Source organism: Gymnoscopelus braueri (genome assembly GCF_963280865.1).
Source record: "Gymnoscopelus braueri genome assembly, chromosome: 12".
Classification (NCBI taxonomy): Eukaryota; Metazoa; Chordata; class Actinopteri; order Myctophiformes; family Myctophidae; genus Gymnoscopelus; species Gymnoscopelus braueri.
The window spans coordinates 19022313-19045055 of NC_137614.1; the positions used below are offsets into that span (position 1 = coordinate 19022313).

General features: G+C 41.9%; 2 protein-coding genes across 2 annotated transcripts in view; both read right to left on the reverse strand.

Moving 5' to 3' along the window:
- gpr153 (G protein-coupled receptor 153) overlaps nt 1-13376 on the reverse strand; it is a 48119-nt gene extending 34743 nt beyond the window's left edge. The window contains exon 1 of the mRNA XM_080445314.1: nt 12911-13376. The gene's annotated coding sequence lies outside the window, so the exon portion shown is untranslated. The remainder of the gene's footprint in view (nt 1-12910) is intronic.
- A 7430-nt stretch (nt 13377-20806) lies between these two features.
- The window catches only part of acot7 (acyl-CoA thioesterase 7), a 44678-nt gene continuing 42741 nt past the window's right edge, over nt 20807-22743 (reverse strand). Inside the window, exon 8 of the mRNA XM_080443832.1 lies at nt 20807-21367. Within this exon, the coding sequence (XP_080299958.1) occupies nt 21251-21367 (117 nt within the window). The 3' untranslated portion in view covers nt 20807-21250. The remainder of the gene's footprint in view (nt 21368-22743) is intronic.

The window sequence follows — 22743 nt, forward strand, 5'->3', positions numbered from 1 at the left end:
TGTGTGTGTGTGTGTGTGTGTGTGTGTCTCTCTCTGTGTGTGTGTGTGTGCGTGCGTGCGTGCGTGCGTGCGTGCGTGCGTGCGTGCGTGCGTGCGTGCGTGCGTGCGTGCGTGCGTGCGTGCGTGCGTGCGTGCGTGCGTGCGTGCGTGCGTGCGTGCGTGCGTGCGTGCGTGCGTGCGTGCGTGCGCGCGCGCGTGCGTGCGTGTGTGTGTGTGTCTGCCTGTGTGTATGACTGTCCCGGTATAACCCAAGATATCTTGTACCCCCTGCCAAACTATACCCGGGGTTAAAATGGCATAGCCTGTTTTATACCCCCAGGGTATATTCATAATTATTTTTGTAATACCGTATTAAGTAATACCTCTCTAGTTCAGATTATACCCCCCTTGTGTTTTTTTATAAAAAATCTGTATTTTAATGTTCAGAGTCATGAATAATGTAACTTGGTCTAGAAATAATAACAACTAGAAAAAGTGCTCCTGGGAGCACAGGTCTCCGCCAGGTCAGGTTAGTTATTGTGGCCTCCTGGTGGCGCTATAATAGGCCAATGTGAAAAGGGTGGCATTTCTTCCTCGGCCTAGTGGGAATGTGTGTGCAAATTTTCACGGAAATCGCACGCCACGTTCATGATGACATTTTGTTCAAACTTTGGAATTCAACCTTAGCCAATCAGGATGGAATATGAAATATCGGACAGATGCGTCTTGATCACATGACTATAGAGATACTGTGTACCGATTTGCGTGATGTTTGGATAAAATCTAAAGGATTAATATCCAAAAATGTATTTGACATAAGTCGGCCTCCTGGTGGCGCTGTAAAAAGCAGATGTGAAAAATGCAGTGCAGATGTTTTTCCTTGGCCTCTAGAGAGTAGGCGTGCAAAGTTTCACGCAGATCGGTGCAGTTATAGTTAAAAATGCAAATCGGCCTGTTATAGCGCCACCATGAGGCTGATGTGAAAAGTTTTAAGTGCCATTTCTTCCTCGGCCTAGTGGGAATGTGCGTGTGCAATTTTATGGAAATGGCAAGCTGCGTTCATGATTTGAGGCAGTTTGTTGAAAACGGACCAATCCTGCAAACTTTGGATGGTAACCTTAGCCAATGAGGATGGAATATGGGAAAGCGGACAGATCAGGGTTGATCACATGACTATAGAGATACTGTGTACCGATTTGCATGAGGTTTGGTTAAAAACTGTAGGAGTAATGGGAAAAAATGGGTTTTGCACAAATCGGCCTCCTGGTGGCGCTATAACAGGCCCATGTGAAAAATTTGAGGCAGAGGTTCTGAATTGGCATCCAGGGAGTGTGTGTGCACAGTTTCGCAACGACCGGGCCAACGGTGCCGGAGATTTGGTGGTAACACACAGACAGGACACACGGACACACGGACGGACGGACGGACAGGGGCGAAAACATACTCTCTCGCCATGCCTTTCGGCCTGGCGGAGACAATAACAATAAACGGCTGAGTACACAAGAAATAGGAGTTAAGATTTAGTCTTTCATGCAATTTCTTCAGTAGGCCAGTCCAATAGAGTTGATGACAGGAAAGTTATCACCATATGCAATATTCAGGCTATTCCACTATCTCATCCTGTTTATGCATACTACTGCTCCATGAGATTCATTCAGTGGGGTGTGTGCCCAAGCCCCCTGAACCATGGTAGAACAGTGAAGCTGCCGTCGCCTGGTGGTCAAATCTGGGATTGCAATACTTCCGCATTTAAAACGCCACCGTGCACATTTCTACCATTGGAAACCCTAGTGCGCCTGCTTGGTGCTCAAGTCAAGTCAACTCAAGTCAAGTCAACAACCCGGTGCTTCAAACCCTGGTGAGCAACTTTCATTGAAATGAATAGCAGTCCGTCCTCTAGATATATTATAACTCTATGTGTGTGCCAGGCTGAGATTCGTTCAAGAGTGTGAGCCAGTGTCATGAGGCACTACCTCATCAAACCACATCAAGGAAGAACATTAGCATCAGAGCGCACTAAAGTGCTGCATGTGCATTAGCAGTCTCATTTTATTTCTAGATTCTACTTTCAACAGTTAGTGAACAATATACAGTAGGCACGGAAGGCAATGCTGCCCTGCTCTGCATTTGTACATGAGATAAGTAAAAGTACCCAAGATAACGGGCAGCTTCAGGATAGAGCTGGCCGCTTACAGGCAGGCATGTTGCTCACTGATCAAGTGCTCATCTGTTTATCAGTCATAAAGTACATCCTGCTGTAGGCACAGTTAAGTCATACTGAACTCACAAAATGTCATTCTCATTATTTGCTTTAGTATGAATAATGTCATTTATAATTTCTTAATGTTACAGACATCACTTTCACTGTTGTCTAGTAATGTCTACATCCAGTTCCATGCAAACAAGGAACTCCTGTTTATGAGAGCACTTTCTGCCCTCAATCTAGATGGGCCGATATGTAAAATAGTACCATTTGCCTATAGAGGGTATGCGTGTGACATCATCATCAAACCCGGAAGTTATGCAGGAATGCCTACTGAGTGTCAAAAAAATACTTTCTGGCCTTGACAGCCCATGCATCCAAACAGAAAAGTCATATCTGATTGCATTAAACAACATTAAACAATGTTAAACTCACTTTGCATGTTGCTTTGCCACTCGCTTTGCCACTCGATGTGCCTTTCACTTTAAGCATGCGCATACCCTCTATACCTCCATTTTTACCCAAAGACAAGTACACTTATGTGTGCTCTTTTTAGCACTAAACAGATGGTTTAGTGCTAAACCACTGGTTGAAGCTATGGTTGCTAAGAAAATGCTGAAACCTTGTTTGAACTACAGACAGTGCTCTTTTGCCAAAAGTCAAGTCATGCCAATTGTATTACTAGAAAAGATCTCTGGCCAGGTTGCCTACCCAGGGCTGTGTCAGACGTGGGGTTGCAGCCGTCAGGACACGAGGAAGCTGCGGGGGAAATACGAGTTTGTATGTCAGATGGTGCAACTGTTCGCATTTGTGGTGTATGGGAAGAAGTGAAAGTGGTTTTGGAGGTGCACACTATAGTGACCCCCTCAATATGCCAAAATCTCCAGTAGCAGCAAAAGGTATATTTACAGAAAAAGGTGGGGTGGGGGCGGGGGGGCAGATGATGCTACTGCCAAGGTGTTCCAAGGTGTTCTACTAGGCCCATTTGTATTTTGAGGTCAGCCATGCTCATCAAATTGTATTATATTCTCTAATTCTGTGTTGCAAGTCAATTTGTTGCATTAGCCGATACTGTATGGTATGGTTATATGGTTACGAGTTATGACACAGTGACCATCTGTATTTTCACTGGTGTAAACACCTTTCTCAGATGCGTCCATGGTAAGATTGGAAAGTAAATTGTTCCCTGAAAAAGTATTTTAGTCCTTAACAGCAGAGACATTCTCATCCAAAAAGCGAAATGTCAGCAGCACTTTCTGAGGGTGCTTATAATGTGTGACATTGAAACCGGTGTTTGAAACTTAACATTACAGATTTACCATAAAAAATCTTATTTGATGCCTCTATGATTAGACAAACTCAATGCAATAATATAGGAACAGGAACAACTTAGGTCTCCACCATATACCATGGCTCCACCAAAATTGAAAAATGGCATTGTACTCCCACGATGCCTAGTTATAGAACAGACCATTTCCGATCCAAAAGATCGTACTATTGAGAATAAGCATCATGAGAAATGAGAATTGTGTTTTTGGTGAAGTCATGGGTGAAGAAGTAATGACAGGGGGGAAATGTTCCAGCGCAAAGCAACAATTCCAAATGGCCTTTCAGTGTGTGAAATCAAAGTGACATTTTGTTTAAGGTGAACTCTGTACTGGGGAAAAGGCTCTTTAGTCTTGATGGACAGGCACTTTCTCTCTAACCATAGAGGGACTGGCTGGCTGGAATCAGCATCGCTGTCCCCAGGGCTTGCCAGCACAAACTCAAGTCATTTATAGTGGGGGAATCAGCACAGATCTGTTTACTCTTTGTGGCCCCTTCTCCACAGACCTGTCTTTCAACCTGTCTTTGTTGTACAAAGAAAAGAGAAAATAAACAGTCTACAAGTTCACGCATTGCAATGCGACACGTGCTTGTGAGCTTGTAGATCTGCTATTTTTGCTTTCTTGGAAACTTATGAAATTCTTTTAACATTTTTAGATTTTTGCCTATAATGACATTCCCAAAATAGGGATGCCAGGGTTAAGGTGGTTAAAAGAATAGCAATACTTTTTTTATTATTATTATATTATTATTTAATTATTTTATGAGGTGGAGTTTCATTGCACCAGCAGCCCTCTGATCTAATCTAATCCAATCTAATCTAATCTGTCAGTGTCTCTATAAAAATGTATGACAGAATCACATGAGCAGACCAAACACAATTGGACACTTTTGGATAGGATCATTATATATACAAGTGCTCTCTGGCTGGGTGCCATGTGAGAGAAAAGTCTGCTGCTGTGGTGCTGAATGCTATAATAACATGTTCCAGAATGACAAGACAATGTATCTACGCAAGCTGAATGGGACTGCTTGTCTCATTTGTCTTGGTAATGCAGGAAGAGCCGAGCTCAGGAAGACAAGGTGTAAACTAAAGAGATGAAGTTAAGCCCTAGCAAAGAAAATGCTACGGAAAAAAGCAATAAGAGCTTTCTAAGTGATGTCTAGTGGTATTAAACAGGGCTGAATTTTCCCCTAAGATCCAGTCAGTCATGCCTGTTTGATAAACCTACAAGACCTTCTATTGTCATACAACACATAATACAACCAAATCTGACACTTGCTTTCTCATGATCACTTGAGAAGTTTCGCCAAAAACTCACTATGAATATCCTACAAACTATTCCTTGTTCAGGTATGGAATTTTGCCACTTGCAAATTATCTTCTGATGAGTAAAATCTTTTACTCTACTCTTGGCACAGCAAGCATGCATGTTTGAGTTATGAACATAATGCAGTATCTGTCAAATCAGTTTGTCTGATTATAGTATAAACAAATTATAGTATAAACAAACGTGTTTGCCAGCAATGTCAGCTGCATTGCAAAAGCCTAGTGTAATTTGTTGAACTTTTGAAAAGAGTGTACAGTACACTCCAGTAACTGGAGTGCTCGAATCGCCTCTTCTTTTTAAGCCTGCATTCCTGCTGATCCTAGAAGCACCTTCAATATACTTTTCAGACTACTGTATCTCCTTTGAGCACCCGGTTGGCCTCAGTGTTTTTACACTCCAGTAACTGTTGACAAAAACAAAACTCAACCACAGTTAAATGTTCACAACTTGTTGGCAATGCCTGGCTGGTACAGCCACAGTCTTCTACTGGTGGCTACTGAGCACTTTTACTTGGGTAGGCTAATCAGTGGTTAGCAGTTCCGGAAGCAGTTGTTAAAGAGATAAGAGCGTTTTTCATTTATTTTCCGCAACCACATTTTCCTCACTGGTCCAGGGATTTGAATGGGTGACCTAATCACAAATTAATCTGTGAAGTCTTCGGACAAGTAAATGACAAACCCCCTAAAACAAAGGTCAAACTGGATGACAAATCTGAATGTCTGTCTGCCTATCCATCTACCATATTGATATGTCTCCTTATCAATTAATAGGCAACTGTCTGATTGTCTACCTTATCTATCTACATCATGTAAATTGGCCAGTATTTTTCAAATAGCAGATTGGAGCTAATTTCTGTTGCATGCACACATTTACTACAGAACAGAAGGGAAAACATACAAGTAAATGTTCAATGCTGTACTACATCTCCTGCCATCAATCTGATACAAGTTGCAGATCTCTGATTTGCTCAGGGTGAACAGCTAAACACCTCCCTGTCTGATGATCTCTGCAGCTGATTACAGTCAGGAGATCGGACCCCACTAATGGCCAATTACCAGCAATGGCACAGGGCACACTGCAAAAGCTACAGATGATTGTCAGCCACAGTGTGTGTGTGTGTGTGTGTGTGTGTGTGTGTGTGTGTGTGTGTGTGTGTGTGTGCGTGTGCGTGCGTGTGCGTGTGTGTGCGTGTGTGTGTGTGTGTGTGTGTGTGTGCGTATGCGTGCGTGCGTGCGTGCGTGTGCATGCATGCGTTTAAGCATTTTGTGATTGCACGCATGCACACACGGCAGGGGGACATAAATTAATCAAATGATTCAAATAGAGCCATAGCAGACATAATGGTCATCATTTTGCATCAGAAGAAACAATTGTTGATTACGTTTGTTCAAATAAGTCATATAGTCTAGAACTATATGAGGCATAACTAAACACTATCTCACCATGTTTTGTTCTAACTCGGGTAACAGAAGACCAGTCCCAGATGACCTGTCACCTGAGACTTCTTGAGTGTTCATAATTTAAAAGCAAGTCTGTCATGTATCCTGGCCCTAAACCACTGAGTGACTTAAAGATGAGCAACGGTATTGTAAAATCAATTCTATGACTCACTTGAAGCTGTTGAAGAGGTGCTTACCCACGTGCCACGGATGTTACAAGGCGATCCGTACCGCGATAAGTACCGGTCCGGTATCACCCGTATTGTTCAATAAAAAGCATTTTAATGCGACGGACATGTTTGTTTTCCTTCTTTTTCTGCATTTCCCCCAAATGATGATCTCAACTTACTATATACTGTGCCACAGCGCCGCCCTATATCGGTTGGGTGGCGTATTGCACTCTGAAATGTTCTGCACTACAAGACCTTTGGTCATGCACGCGACAACCGATAGAGGCCACTGTTGTGCGGTTGGGGGAAATGGAAAAAAGATGGCGACTAACAAGGAAAATATCTCTGTCGCTCGGATTAAAAATGCTTTTTATTGAACAATAAGGGAGATACGGGTACTTATTGCGGATCGCCTTGTAACATCCGTGGCACTTGGGTAAGCACTTTATATTTGAAACCTGAACGTTTATGTACATGTGAGAGTTGTCAATGTCAAAAAAATCGAAAACCAGGAACTCTGGGCTCCATGACTGTCATGGTATGACAGTCATGTTTCAGGGCTACTGTTGGCAGCTGCATTATGAAGATACAACAACGCCGTCGCAAGACGCTAATATTAGTTTTAGCACACGGTCGTGGAAAATAGGGCCCCTTGTTCGAAAAGTAGATTTTTTTGGTCTGAGGGTGGCATGAGAGGATAGGTCATCGGGTCACTGAAACAGTTAAAAGTTAATCTACGCAAGTTTAATGGCCATCTATACAATAGATTTTGAGATACCATGTACACAAGAATAAAGTTTGGCCAGAGGAAAAGCCATAGCGTCACCAAAACACTTTACTTGAGGGAGAAAATTCATACATGTAATTAACACTTAATTAACTCCTACATTAATTCATCATAATTTATCACAAACTCATGAAATCGTTAATTCCTGCCCTGGTCCTCACCATTAACTAATGGTAAAGTAACTATGACTTAACCAAGTGTAATACATCATTAGTTAAAGGACGGCTTCACCCATTTTCAACCTATCTTCATATAATTGGTCCTCACCAGTGGGGCCGGCGCCTGTTTTATTAAAAGACACTGTTTCCCCCCACAATTCAGTCCAGTTGAAAAAAGAATTGTACCGAATTAACCAAAATAAAGTTTTTAAAAAAACCAAAAATTAACAAACCCACCCGAAAAAAACGTACATTTTCACGGACCGCATACACACGGCGCTCAGCGCGAGTGCATGCGCCCCAAGATGTCCCCCCATGTCATTTTCCATTCCAGCGCCCCTGGTCCTCACTAATGTTCATTTTAATATGGTAAGAAAAAAATCTACTTGGTCTGTATCTCAGAGGAGGGACAGTTCAGAAACTGGAACTACCAGTGACATCATTGGTGGGGAATCCAAGCTAATAGAAACTGCAGGCTTTCTATTCCTGGACATTTTGCATGCTATAATGGAAGACATAGTTCTCGCGTTAATAAAAATGAAATCTTGTTTGAAAAAAAGGGGCAAGAAAATGGGTGAAGTCATCCTTTAAGGACATTATACCACAGTTCCACTTCTATGCCCAGGATGAGTGCTCACAGACAAGTAGGAGTAGCGAGGACGGTCTGTCTCTGATGGTCGTTCAGGGACCGACCCTCCTCGCTACTCCTATATATAACAGAGTCTTTCTGGAAAATTAGCACACTGAAATAGAAGCCATTGTTCTTGCATTGCATCAATTAAAACAAAAGGGTGTAATCTTATTTGAAATTACCACCGATGAAGTCCCACAGCCACAGCCCACCTGTTAGACACCATGGGTCTGATGGCAAGTAGGAACTGATCGCAATGTTTTATTTTCATTCTTGATTTATTTGTCTGTCTTTCTCTCTCTCTCTCTCTCTCTCTTTTGCTCTCTCGCTCTCTCTCTCTGTGTGTGTGTGTGTGTGTGTGTGTGTGTGTGTGTGTGTGTGTGTGTGTGTGTGTGTGTGTGTGTGTGTGTGTGTGTGTGTGTGTGTGTGTGTGTGTGTGTGTGTGTGTGTGTGTGTTTCTCTCAGCAGTGCTGCGGAGCTTAATTGTTGACCTAGTTTTCCAAACAGGACAAATCTTAAAACTTTGTCTACAATTTGGGGATGTGTTGCGTGGATGCAGATAAGTATTGATAGTTTGTCTAAGGATAAAAGCCTCTAATGTTGACTTCATGACATTTACCCTGCTTTCAGACGTTTTATTCGACATCTCTATATTGAATCATGATTTGGGAAATTAACGATCTGGTCGCAAACTAAAGCCCAAGGTGCAAATGGGTTGTATTTAATCTCTGAATTGGTCATGCGTGTGTTTTGGGCCAATCAGAGTAGCTATATGCCCCTGCATCATGGCACGTTGTTAGTTCAATGATGGATTCAGCAAGTTGGAGGAGATGCGAACGATTTTCTGCCGAGGAAACAGATCTGCTCGTGCGCAAAGTGAGAGCAAGCGAGCATCTACAGGAGCAGCATTAATGATGCGATGAAGGAAACGGGGAAGCAAAACGCTCCGCTCACCGGAACATCAAATGGAAACAAGAGGTGGACCACCCGTTGTGGCCGTTGCTGGTCAGAATGTTCCTCCTGTAATGTCTCCTCATTCATGCCCAAGAGATATCTGGGATATCTCGACACATCAACTTGAAGGCATGTAACTTTGCCCTGTGTTTACATGACAAAACAACATACATTTTGTACCTATCATTTCCCTCTATACAAGCAGTCAGACGCCACTGGAGTAGTGTGGTGGTGTTTACCTGCAGAAACACACTGCCCTCTCGCTGTATTTTGGTGTTTTCTCTGTTTGTTTTGGTAGACAGGGATGTTTTTAGTCTGACAAAACGAATTGTTCATTTAATGCTCTTTCGTGGTGTATGACTTTTCACTGGCAAGTTAATGATAATTCATGTTTAGTGCCACATAAAATCTGTGCTTGAGCCCTATACTGAGCTAAGTGACATCTGTTTATGTTGACAAAAACGGCAATGGCAACTACCTCACCATCACACTTTGACAAACTTTGTGAAGAAGGGAATACTCATTTCCATGGCAATGGACTGCAATGGAATCCACTTGGTCATACCAACCAATAATCTTACAGGGTGTGACACAGTCTGAGATCTTCTGAGACAGAATTGTGTCCTTTTGACATCACTTTTATCGAACGACAGATGTAGTGACACTTGACGTGTATAATTTGCCTTTACACTAAGGCTGATTATTATTATTAGTATTAAATAAATATCTCTATATTCTGATAATAATCATTGATATAGAATGTTTGTTCAGTAACAGGAGTCTCCCTGTCTCTCCAGCTCTTTAGTAAGCAGAAAATGCATTTTCAGGTCGGGATACCTATTTTATCCAATCAGAAGAGATAACTCGTACATAAATAAACAAGTGAAATTGATCGCAAGAAATGAGCAGACAAAATTGGAACTGGAACACTATAATGAGATGGGTATAGGCCTCTGTTACTGAACAAACACTCTATAACAATGATTACTATCAGAATAGTGCTTTAACCTTTTAACCAAAAAAATCACTTACCCTACCTTTAGGTTTCTGTTAATGACATCATGCATGTAGATACGTACAAACATACAAACCCTGTCTTAAACGGCTCTGCCTACAGTCATGCCATAAAGATCCTCAACACACACACTGCCATAGTATTATTATCTACAGTATAACCCCTAGGGATGCACCAATCGGAAGACAATTGGTATCAGCTGATTTGTGCTTTAAATAGCACAGTCGATATTTATGGCCAATGTCTGAACCCGATCGTTTATGACCCATGTTTTTTGGAAGCAACACTTGTTTTATGGTATTAAACCAAGTCGTGACATGCTGTATGTCTATCTCCCCTAAACTAATTATACTAAATGATTAGGCCTATCTCAAGACACACATGTCTGAAAAGTTTAACCAATTGTGTGCCTGTATATAGGCTACAATTCCTGTAACAGTCTGTATCTGCATCAGCTGATGGATGAGAAATAATCAGTATCGGACTCAGAAACGAAATCATACCTGTGCATCCATAATAACCATATTACTGGTAATAGATAACAGATTGACAATAGATTTCCCAGACCCAGAGCATCCATAACTATGATTTATTAGTATCCAACTCAATGAACAGCGTGTCTTTCATAACAGATTACATCAACCAGAGGAATTAGTGCCTCACATTGTTCCCCCAATCAGCAGTGCCAGCACCATCTGCTCTCCCATCCATGGACTGAGTATCTCCTGCCTACTATATATACTATATACACTATATATATCACATTTAGATATTAGAGGTTATAGGCCTCTAGTGTCACAGTAGATGATTAGATACATATCTAACGTCTGGGGCACAGCTAATGAAAAGTTAAGGACTGCGGTTGTCAAGAACCGGCCTGCACATCCATATATAGGCATATATGGAGATCCGGTTGTCCAGAACCGCCAATCCGACTGCTGGTCCCATATATGGGCATGCCAACGACTTCAAACACGCTGTGCCACACAAAGGCACGATGGGCCAAGGGGCGAAGTTGGTCGGATCAGTGGATCTCCAAAAAATATCAATAGAACTGCAAATCCATCATAGACTGGCCTGACTCATACATTTTGTGCATGCTTGATACGGGCACCATATATGGGCATAAAAGAGACACAGACAGACAGACGGATGCTACGTGTACTCTGACAACGCGTACAACGGGAAATGCATAACCGGGTGGGGCATGCGTTTCCAACTCGCCTTGTTACCGACTTGCACAGTTTCCGAGTATGCCGGTGCCCTTCCAGAGGGAGTGTCATGCCCGGTGTCGAGTCCATCGGATAGGGGGTTGTTCAGAACCCCCTATGCCACGGCAAAATGGCATATGCCATGGCACATGCCAGAGGCCACTTTTTGTGCTCAGGGGATTTTGTCAGAGTGTGTTAAACTCTGCCAAAATAAAGTTGACCTATCAACTTAATAACTGCAAGTGCAACTCAGCTTGAAGACCTCAAACTTGACTATGGTTCACAAGGTCAAAACTGTATAATTGAACCAAACATGACAGCCAAAATGTCACACTATATCCATGACCATTTAAAGTGTGTATTTGACTCTGGGAAACATTTTGATCTACCGAATTTCTCATGGGTATCAATAACTATTGATACACTATGTTATTTATCTCAATTTATCTAATCTTAATTGCTCTCTGTGGATGGAATGTAGTCATTAACATGCAACTTTGTCTGTTATGTACAGTATAATCTCCTCAAAATACAAACAACTACTCACTCTCCAGTGTAAGATAACAAGCTTGGTGTCATGTATCAAATGGACACATCGATAAAGTACTATCAGATCAATGACTACCGAGTGCTACTGTTATACATCTGTAAAAACAATCTTTACTGGTCATTCTATGACACTGGCACACCTAAAGTAACACTGAAAGCTATAGTTCACAATTAACATAATCTGCACTCTTTTATTAAACTCTAGAATAATTGGTGACTTGAATTATGAGATAAGGGATGAGTATTTACTGTATTACAGTACACAGGGATGAGCTGCCTAAATACTGTAAATAGGCTAACTCACAAATGAATATTCAGCAACTAACTTACTTTGTTCACGTTACAAAACGGTTGACCCAAATGTTACCTCATTATGTGCTGCTTGCTTACATACAGCCCCAATGGCAACGCTTGCAATGCATAGCTTATACAGCAATTAGGTAACAGTTGGGCCACCAGGCCTGGTTCTGAGGCTGAGGTTCAGGATATGTTAGAGTCTAACATACTCATGTCAAAGTCCAGAATGATTTGACTGCACATGAAGGTCCTCTAATATTTTCCAAATGAAAACAATATTAATAAATGTTAAAATGTCTCAATTACTTATATAGCCTAGAGACAACCGTTCAAACTCAACTCAAATCCACTCAATTAGTTGTATATTTACATCTCTGAAATGGTAGTAGCTTGGCAACCAACAGCTATTTATGTCTACAAATTCATATTTTAGCTACACTTTGCCCATGAAGCGGAAACCGTTGCCCGTCTGTCGTCTCTATAAAGGCCTAATAAAGATCACATCAGCTGATTTTACGATTGATAATTCCTTAGAGTAGGCTATTAGCCTAGAGTAAGTTCAGTGTGTCATGGATATTTTAATACATTTTTGCTCAAGTAGCCTATGTATTCATCATCACTGTAGGCTAATCATCCAATTGTGTGGAATGTGCGTGACAGGTTGACATCATGTGCATTATTCATTCCCAACGACTGTCACTTAAAAAAACACTTTTGTTTTGAAAAAATAGACAACACACATACCGTGGGTTTTCATCACCCGTGTGGGGTGAAACCAAACGTTATTTCTTATTTTATTTTTTAACCGCTTTACTCAGAACAGGCTTTAATGGTTGTTGAATAATTGAACGAGTCCTTACCTTTCAAAAAGACGTGCGAATCTATCTGGTTATTGTGGCTCTGTTGTTCCCAAATATAATACATATATTTGATTTGCGGTGCGTCACATCGGTTGTGGTCCCCAAAAGTCACTTCCTCCAGTCAGTGCATTCCGAAAGTGAATAGCGTTGTTACTTGCGAGCGTCGTAAACATCACCATAATGGAGTGACCTGGAACACCACCACCACATCATCACCACAGCTGGAGCGGTACTTCCATCTCCTCTTTGTCTCGTTGGGGTAAAGCGTGGCTAATTTCGATGCGCTCGGGTAAATCTTTCACTTTCATCCATAAAAAAAAAACCGCCACGTCGCAAGAAATCGACAAAGAGATAAATAAAGCGTCCATCAAATTAGTTTTAGAGCGGGATTTCGGGATTTTCCGAGCCGGAGGCTGATCGGAGCGACAGCGACGAATGAGGGGGGCATGACTGCGCTGCGCGTGCACGCATCCTCACTCTGACTCGTGCTCATCCACTGGAAGACGCTCCTCATGCCCACTTGTTTCTCTGGTGGTGGGAGTTAACTGTTACTGCAGTGAGGAATCGTTCAAACGAAGTCTTCGTTTGGTATTGCGAAAATGTTCCTAGTTTCTACTTATTTGCATTATTTAAAAAAACACTGGAACTTCAAATTGTCCTGATACATGTTATACCGACCTAGCCTTGGATCAAAACTATCATGTATTTTATCGATTGACATTTTTCATTTTTCATCTACGATGGTCTTGGCTAGCACCCCCAGTGCGTCCTACACTTTCACCAGTAAAGCCCGTACTTCTCCGTACATGTAAAAAATATACAAGGTGCTTACTCTGTTGCCCCAAATGTTAACTCACGCTTCGGAGTCTTTGTGCAATGTATTAGTCCATATTGTTCAATAAAGAAGTGTTTTAATCCCGTCTGTGTCTGATTCTGTCGGAAGTTCTCTGTAGCGCAATGGGCGGTAGTGACGGGGCGCATCCAGTGAAAACTGGAATTACACTCAATGTAAACAGGAAGTAAACGAAGGGGGGGATGGCGTTCGGCCACAGACGGGATTAAAACACATATCTATTAAAATATTATGGACTAATACATTGCACAAAGACTCCGAAGCGTGAGTTAACATTTGGGGCAACAGGGTAAGCACCTTATATATTTTTTTTGTATGAAGAAGTACGGGCTTTACCCATTACGATCCTCTCACTCCGCTATACAGCTATAGCGGAGTGAGAGGTTCGTGATGGGGCTAGGGCTTTACTGGTGAAAGTGCAGGACGCAGTGGGGGCTGCTAGCCAAGACTATCGTAGATACGAAAGTAAAAGTCAGACTCGATAAAATACACATATTTTACCAAGTTAATTAAACTGGCCTATGATCATGTTATGCCGTAAATGTAAAGTATGTATAATGTATAAACGGACCAGCTCATGAATAATGCTGTAGGCCTACGTGCAGCAATTTTGAGCGACAGTCTCCAAATAGCACTGAACAGATAGATAGATAATGTTAATTCAGTGAAACCACAGCGGACGCTGCGGACCCCTATAGTCTCTCTAGAACGCCCAATGTTCTTTCATATTTATCAATTGCGATAATTCTGTGGTCACGTTTTCTCGTGTTATTCATGCTACTTTAAATGCCCCCCCTTTCATTGACATTATTCATCTCCTTATGTAACTCCCAAGTCCCAACCAACCAAGACTTCTTCCTCAGTGATTCTGCAAGAGAGGCTGATGTCCCTTGGGGCTTATGTACCCAGCAAGAAAACTAATAAGCCCACACACAGCGAGAGTGACACGTGATTGTAGTAGTTACCATTAAGGATCCAGTCACGTCATCTCAAGACAACACCCTTTTTTTTATAAAGATGGATGGATGCTGAGCATGCATGTTAAATGCTAGCTTTCTCATCCATAGCAAGTAGCCTGCCTGGCACTAGGCATACCAGCAGCAGGCCTATTATGTTGGCATATGCCTAGCTCAACTAAATCAATTAAGGAGGAGTATTTTCCTCAAGAGTAGGCTAGTACATAATTAGTTGCTGTATAGTCACCAGAATTATCCAAATAGTTTAAGGTTCTGAACCTGCAAACATACTCATTAAACTACCCTGATGTCCTGAAAAACAGGATGTTTCCTGAGAACAGGAGATAAACACATCGTTTTAGATATGAGAGCATCAGATGAAATACAATATTTTCACCTTTAGATGGGCAATTTACATTTTAGGCCACCTTGACGCTGGTTATATATCACGAATAAGTATTAATGCAGCACTCACATCATGGACACTGACACTTTCCCTTCTGGTCAATGGTCGTGACTCATGTTTGGCACACCTTACTCCTCTGAAGCTTTTCCCTCATATGCATTTTCCCTGATATGTATTGTTGGGTAATGGGTAGCCTATCTAACCCATTCAGAACTTAGGCTAACTGCTGACAATTTTTCAAACCAGACTCTGGAAACAAATCTCGCTTTCTGTTCTAAATATTAAGTGGATGACACGCAGGTGTGCATGAGGCCTTCGTTTGGAGACACCTGTAGTTCCTTCTGTCGACAATAGTTGGAGCCAACAGGAGGGGATGTTGGCGCACCATGCCACTCAACCAGGAAGAACATAAGAAATCCTTTCAACATACTTACTGGGGTCCAACAACAGGCGCTTTGCATAATTAAAGTTACTACTAGGCTTTCAATGGTTTAGCTCTGCTCTGAATGACTTATTACTGCTTAGATTGCCTATAAACCAATCAGACCTCTCTGATCATCAGACACTGGTCACATAACTGTACTTAGAATTCGGTCTAAATCTGGTAAAGGTGTGTTTAACTTTAGTCACTATGGTCCTCTCTGGAACAAATGCCTGATGACCTGAGATCTGCCACAACTGTCATCTTTTAAAAGCAGGCTTAAAGACCATACTGTTTTCTCAGGCCTTTGGCTAGTGTGTGTGTGGGCAAGAGGGGGGGGGGATTAGAGCAATTCAATTCCCCAGTTTATACTGGTGAAACAAAGGACAAAACAAACACATTTTATTTATCATTATGTTGCAGCTCTCAAAAGATTCAAGTTAGTGAAAACCTGTGCGGTGGCAGGTGACCTGGAAGTAAAGCGCAGCAGAAGGCATACCCGCCCACTGGCTCCTCTGGTAGGGCGCGCGCGCGCGCGCACGCACACACACACACACGCACACACACACACACACACACACACACACACACACACACACACACACACACACACACACACACACACACACACACACACACACACACACACACACACACACACACCTCTCTTCTTAAACATGCTCACAAGTTTGAATGTCCTGCTTTTAGTTTTAAGCCTCTATTTTCCTCTCTCCTGGAAGGATCGTCACCTTGCTAGGGGCAGACAAGCCTTTGTGCTCCACTGTGCCCAGGGGGGCTCCTAGTCGGTGACAGTCTCGTTTACTACAGCTGCCAGCAGAGTCCCCTGTGGTGTAGAATAGGGTGTTTCCAGGCCAGACAAAGCATGGTATACTGTACATCACCCACTTTTCTGTACGGAAAGCCCTGTTGGCCCCAAGCCCAGATAACAGAAGAGGAGCGAATGTGGGACTAAAACGTCTGAACAACTAAAACGTGGGAGTTCCAGTGAACAGAGGCAAAATGATAAGACTGCTTCCACACAGACATATTGAGTTGTGTTTTGAGCCGTGGAGAAGCGATGAGTAGTCAATATTTTGGCAAAAGGTAACTTGAGATTTGTGGAGGTATTAGAGGAGGTGGCATAGCTGCTGTGTTTTATTTAATGCATTTGTTCACATGAGTCACTTAATCTGCTCTCTGTCTGAATGTGGTGGTATATAGTTATAGTCTACATATATAGTCTGTGTTTATAAATACAGAAACTGAATGTTTATGTTTCTGTGCTGTCGTATCTCCTGCCTAGAAATGTAGCCTTCTTCTACCATCAGAAAATGACTGACAAGGGTCCACAACAAGCCACAAATGCAACGCAAGTCACTTAGTAATGAAAGCAGAGCTGTGTCCCGCCGCCTCGCTGGGCCATTCATCCCCCCTTCAGAGGGCCTAATGGCTTTCCTCCTACCCTCAAGGATCATTCATCTTCTAAACAGTCTTGTCAGTGGCTCCGAATTGGGTTACAATGGTGAGCAGGCGGCAAGCTCCAAGCATCTCTCTAATTCATATCTCAAAGCCATGAGAGAAATGAAATGAGGGGTTTGCATTTGTTTAATCCCAATTTATGCATTTAGAAAACTCTCGTATCCAGATTGACAGGGCACTGATTGTTTCATTAGAGTTATCTAGTGTTTATCAGTGGATAGGTGGTAGGCTGTTGGTCAGCATAATAACTCTTGATTTGCTCATTTTCAGCAATAATGGAGCGTATGGGCATATGAATGAAATGTTGACTAGACTGATGGGATTCAGCAGTGATTGGCATGCAGATGATACACCGTAGTATGAAGACTCAGCTAAGGTTTCCAATTACCATGGATTCATGCAGATGAGATGATACACTGTAGCTTAGAGGAAATCGTTATCAAAAATGAGAAAACCGTTAAGAGCTAAGGAGCAATTCCTGGAGACACTAGGCATCGCAAATCTTTCCATTCAATGCAGACCTCCTCCCTTCATAAACAAAAGGGATTTTTAAAAAAGATACAGCACTAGTAAATACAAATCAGGACTTAAGTCTACAAGGCCAACACTAATTTATAAAACTAATTTGAGCTCTCGTGTTGGGAGAAATCTATTTGTGAATGTCTTCTATTTTCCAATTCTATTCTTTGACATAAGTAACCATGGTTACCATAATGTCTAGAAACTACTATAGCAACAAGCAGCTCAACTGGTCAAAGACTTTAAGCAACTGTGCTGTGAATGTCCAGAAAGCAGTACTCCTATAGTCCACCCACAATAAAAATCCAGTGTATATTTATCTCAAAAGTGTAAATTGGACCCATAAGGGTTAAATTAACACTCTGGATTTTCCTGTGCAGGGGCAGTCAGGCATGGCTTGTGCTGACGTTGTACATTAGGGATTTTTATGGCATGGTAGCTCAAGCTGTCTAGAAGAGTGTTTGTCTGTATGTCCCCAAAATGTGTGTGTGTCCATCCATGCAGCTATTCTCACAAACCACTACAGAATGTAGTGCACACTGCCAGTAGGCCAAGGAAGTCAATCCCCAAATATATTTGACATTTCGTGAATTCATAATCTCACATTAAAATGCTGTCCCTCCATTTGGGAAATGCTGATGTTATCAAAATGATGTCATCAACAGGACGTCAGAGATCCACAGGAAAGATACGCATATTAGTTTTTTAAATAAGCTCATTTCCCACAAGTGTTGTTTGTCCATCAAAGAAAGATTCCATGTCCTCCTTCCTTCTTACGTCCTGTCGTCTTTCTCCCACTAGAGGCCTGGTCATTGCTGGGGATAAAAATAGACACAGCCCCCAATGGTGCCACTCGGGACTCACTTTATTTTCAATGGGGAAAATGAAAAGCACACATATTGTGCTGCCAGGGGGACTGAAGGATAAACAATAACCTTCAAAAGCCAATGATAAATCTAGTGCTGTCCGTTGAAGGAAAAAACAGTAGTGGGTGTTACGGATTCAGAGGAAAGAACATTTGCTTTGGTTTAGACTTAGGCTTTCAGTTTCCACATAAATACCCGTCTTTTGCCTTTACTTGGCTGTTAGTTAAAGGTTTAACATTTGTGATTTGCCCTCACCATCTGTTGCATAGACTGCAGCTTACCTTCACCTGGCCAACCAGACTCATAACTCATAATAAGAATAAGAATAAGAATCAGAATAATTTAGTAGTGCTCTTTAGTTTTTGTTGGGGTGAAAATGTACACTTTTAGGTTGGATAACAATTTTATCCAATCAGGAGAGAGAACGCCACAAGATCATTTATCACATTCAATTGTATAGTGTTCCAGTTCCAGTTTTTTTGTTTCATCACTTCCAATTTCACTTGTTTATCCTGTATCCTATAATTATGAGGTCTCTCTCCTGATTGGATAAAATGTGTATCCCAACCTGAAATACAAAAAAACTGGAGATGGGGAGATCCCTGTTGCTGAACAAACATTCTATAGCAATGGTTACATCAGAATATAGCTTTAACCTTTAAACAAAACCTTTTTTTAACAAAACATATCACACCCCTTTAACTTAGCAACCACAGTCTCTCAGGTTCTGGTATGGCCATTTATTGATTCCTAACTGACTGCCCATCTGTAACCTCATCTCTGGGGAAAGGTTGGTTGTCAGCTGTCTTGTATGGATCCATTCACTCACTTAAATGCACGCACGCACGCACGCACGCACGCACACGCACACGCACACGCACACGCACACACACACACACACACACACACACACACACACACACACACACACGTCATATGCAGGTCCACAGACTCATACTAAAGCACAGATAAAAACATCAGGCTTCTGTGAGAATTTTTCAATTTCATTCACAAAAAGAGAAACAAGTGAGGAGAGAGAATCATTGAGAACAGAGGGAGCCGGACAAACAGGTAGTTAGTGACTGTGACAAAACAAGAAAGTGACATGGCAAGAAACTGAAGATGGACAGAGAGTGACGACAGATGAGTTGAGAGTGAAGAGAGACGACAGAATGCAGGAGGAAAGGAGGAAGAGAGAGAGAGGATGGAAGGGAGGGAGGGCGTGGGAGAGATGTTGCAAGTTGAGTCAGAGCCCTCAAGCCCCCCCCTCCGATTCTCTCTGTGAAAGACAGTGCTGAAAAGACCCTCTGCCAAGGCATGTTCAATGCAATGACATCGTCGGAAAACAAGCAGACATGGCTCTGAAAAACGCCTTTGACTCGCTTATCACTTATTCATTGTCTTCCATTTACTCAGACCATCATTCATTAAATAAAAATAACTTCTGGATAAAATAAAGATATCTACTCTATTATATAAATGCAGAACACTCTTACAGTAGGAGCCCATTACTGAAACTTAAGTGTAGAAACAGTATTTCAGATTCTTGTGGGTTTTGGCTATTTGGCTACAGACTACATTATTTTACCTATGGAGACAATAGCGCATAATGATGATAACCAGCAAGATGTAAACAACTACTGTCTATGTGTTTCTGTTTTTCTTCTTCCCTGCCATTCTTCACTTTCTCTTCCTCTTCCTCTCCCCTGCTCCATCTCTTTTTATGGTGTGGCACCTAGGGAGTGAGCTGTCTAGAAGAGTGCTCCTGTCTGTGTCTAATATCGTAAACAACTGAACCGATCATCACCAATTGTCTTGTACACACTGCCAGTTGGACAAGGAGGTAATGCTTTTCACACAGGCCTATTGGGAATAAAGTTTTGTGTGTGAATATGTTTCACATTTTGTGAATTCATTATCTCAGATCCACTGGCCCGCCACCCCTCATCTGGGCAAGACTGGTGTCATCAATATGACATCATGAAAGAGATCCACAGGGAAGTTATTAGACCACGTTTTGTTTAAAAACAAGCCCATAAGAGTGTCATCTGTGTACAAAACCTTACCTGTACAACATACCAAAACCCTGACCATCTACAGTAGGTCAAGAACCATTCTGGAGGCTTGGGGGAGAGGGTAAAGGAAATATGGAAATATCTTTCAATGGGATTATTTTTTACCTCATGACAATAATTTTGTAGGCACAAATCTAAAAGTATGACTGTGTTCAGGGCAAACCATGGTCAATACATAAAAGGACTTTGACCACTAAACAAAGCAAAATGAACATAGACAAATAAACAAAAGCATGCACATCTTCACTAGGTGGTGCAGGACATAAATTAAAATATTTTCTTACACTTGACATGTCTCATCAGAATTAATGACATGAACCATTTCATATTTCTTACATCAGCACAGCAGCTTTATTACATCACTTGTTATCAGTAATGACATGTCACAAGTACCAGATGGAACCTTGATCATACATTCTAGAAATAGGCTGCCGTACATAAAGTTAGAGATACCCGTAATTATATATTATGGTGCAAGAGAGAGATCGGAAGAAGTAAATTCTTACCGGCCTAGGTATGCATCAGACTGAAAGCGTACGGTTACTATGGGTAGATATACACTAGTTTGCATTCCCCATCAGCGATGCTTATACAGTATGCCTAATACTGAATGAGTCATTCCTGATTGTACCCATTTCAGCACTATGGTCAGATGTTACATGAACGCGTTAGGCTACGGTTCTATGGTTCAAGAAGTGTGCTGATGGGGGGGACGGGAGACAAGACATTTGCTGTGTGGGATAGTTTCACTGCAGTCGGAGGCCTTCAACAATGCCGCTGAGCAGCGAGCTCAACATCCTTAGCTGCCACTCTGTTGGCCTTGTTCTGGAGATAGCGTGCTTCACCCTCCTTGAACCGCTTCTCCTCTTCCTCTCCTTGAACCTGAGGGGGAAAAGAAACAGGCAAACGACTAATTACGCGTCGCCCACACACAATTCATGTACAAAAGGTGTGTATACTGTACACATGCGTCTACACGCACGCACGCACGCACGCACAAACTTACACACACTCCCCATGATGAATACACCTGTTTGTATGTTTCTCTCTCTCTCTCTCACTCACTCTCTCTCTCTCCCTCACTCGCATGCGCGCGCACACACACACACACACAAACACACACGCACACGAGCGTGTGAACGCACACCTTGCACCTTAAGCATTTCTCTCTGACCGTGGTGCTTATCCCTTGCAAATTGACTAAATGACTGCAGTCATACACACTTGGTATTTTTCTACATTATGCACTGTTTCGGAGCACACATCTTCCTCCCTCTGACTCATTCAGCTGGGCTCGGACACATAGCCATGGGAGGGCGTACTTGCTAGCCAGCACAGTTTAATCAGACTTCCAGGCAGCCTCATGACTTAAATACAACCACAGCCATGTCAATGACAACACCTACTTTTATGGTGCTGCCTGCTTTTCTGCTCATGCATCTCTGCACAGTGTACCCTGTAACCACAAAACATGTGTGTCTAAAAATAAGTTCTAATTTTATAATGTGATTTTACTATCACAGTCAATCGGACAAATCTGTCATCAAGGGGAAAATTGTTGTCGTTTTTCGTTTGTTGTTTGATATGCATATGTGTATAATTTAGGGTTATATTCACATCTTCAAGAGTTTGAGGTGTTTATTGTCACATGGATGACTAATATAGCTGGGTGTAGCAACATTGCAGGCAGTTAAATTATTCCTCACTATTGAGGATAAATAAAATAAAGATAATGAAAGAAAATACTAATAGCCAGGTATACATCTATCTAGGATCTGTAGATGTAAAATATTCTATTTAGAACTCTCTTACCCCATCATAAATTTAAATACAGGTAGGTTACTACAATGTTTAGAAACATTATCAATGTAAACAAACAAACAAACAAACACATATTGTGTAAAGCCCTTCTATCAAGTGCTGTCCAATCCACCGATATTTGTGTCATTTTTGATGATGGACCTAACCATTTGTTAAGGTTTCACATGTTGTATCACTGATTGTGGCCATAACCACTTAAGTTGTTGACAAGTGTCCCCCACTTTGGTCGCCTCCCTTTTCCACGAATATAGCCAATCTACAAGCTCACAACACAGCGCTTTGTGGTGTGTTGTGAGCTTGTAGATCTGATATTTTCACAGAATGTTTGCCTATTTTCACCAACATTTAATGTTCTATTATCATGACAAGCCTGGAATAGGGATGCTAGGGTTCAAGTGGTTAAGAGAAATGGCGCTTTAGTATTCACAACTAAATGA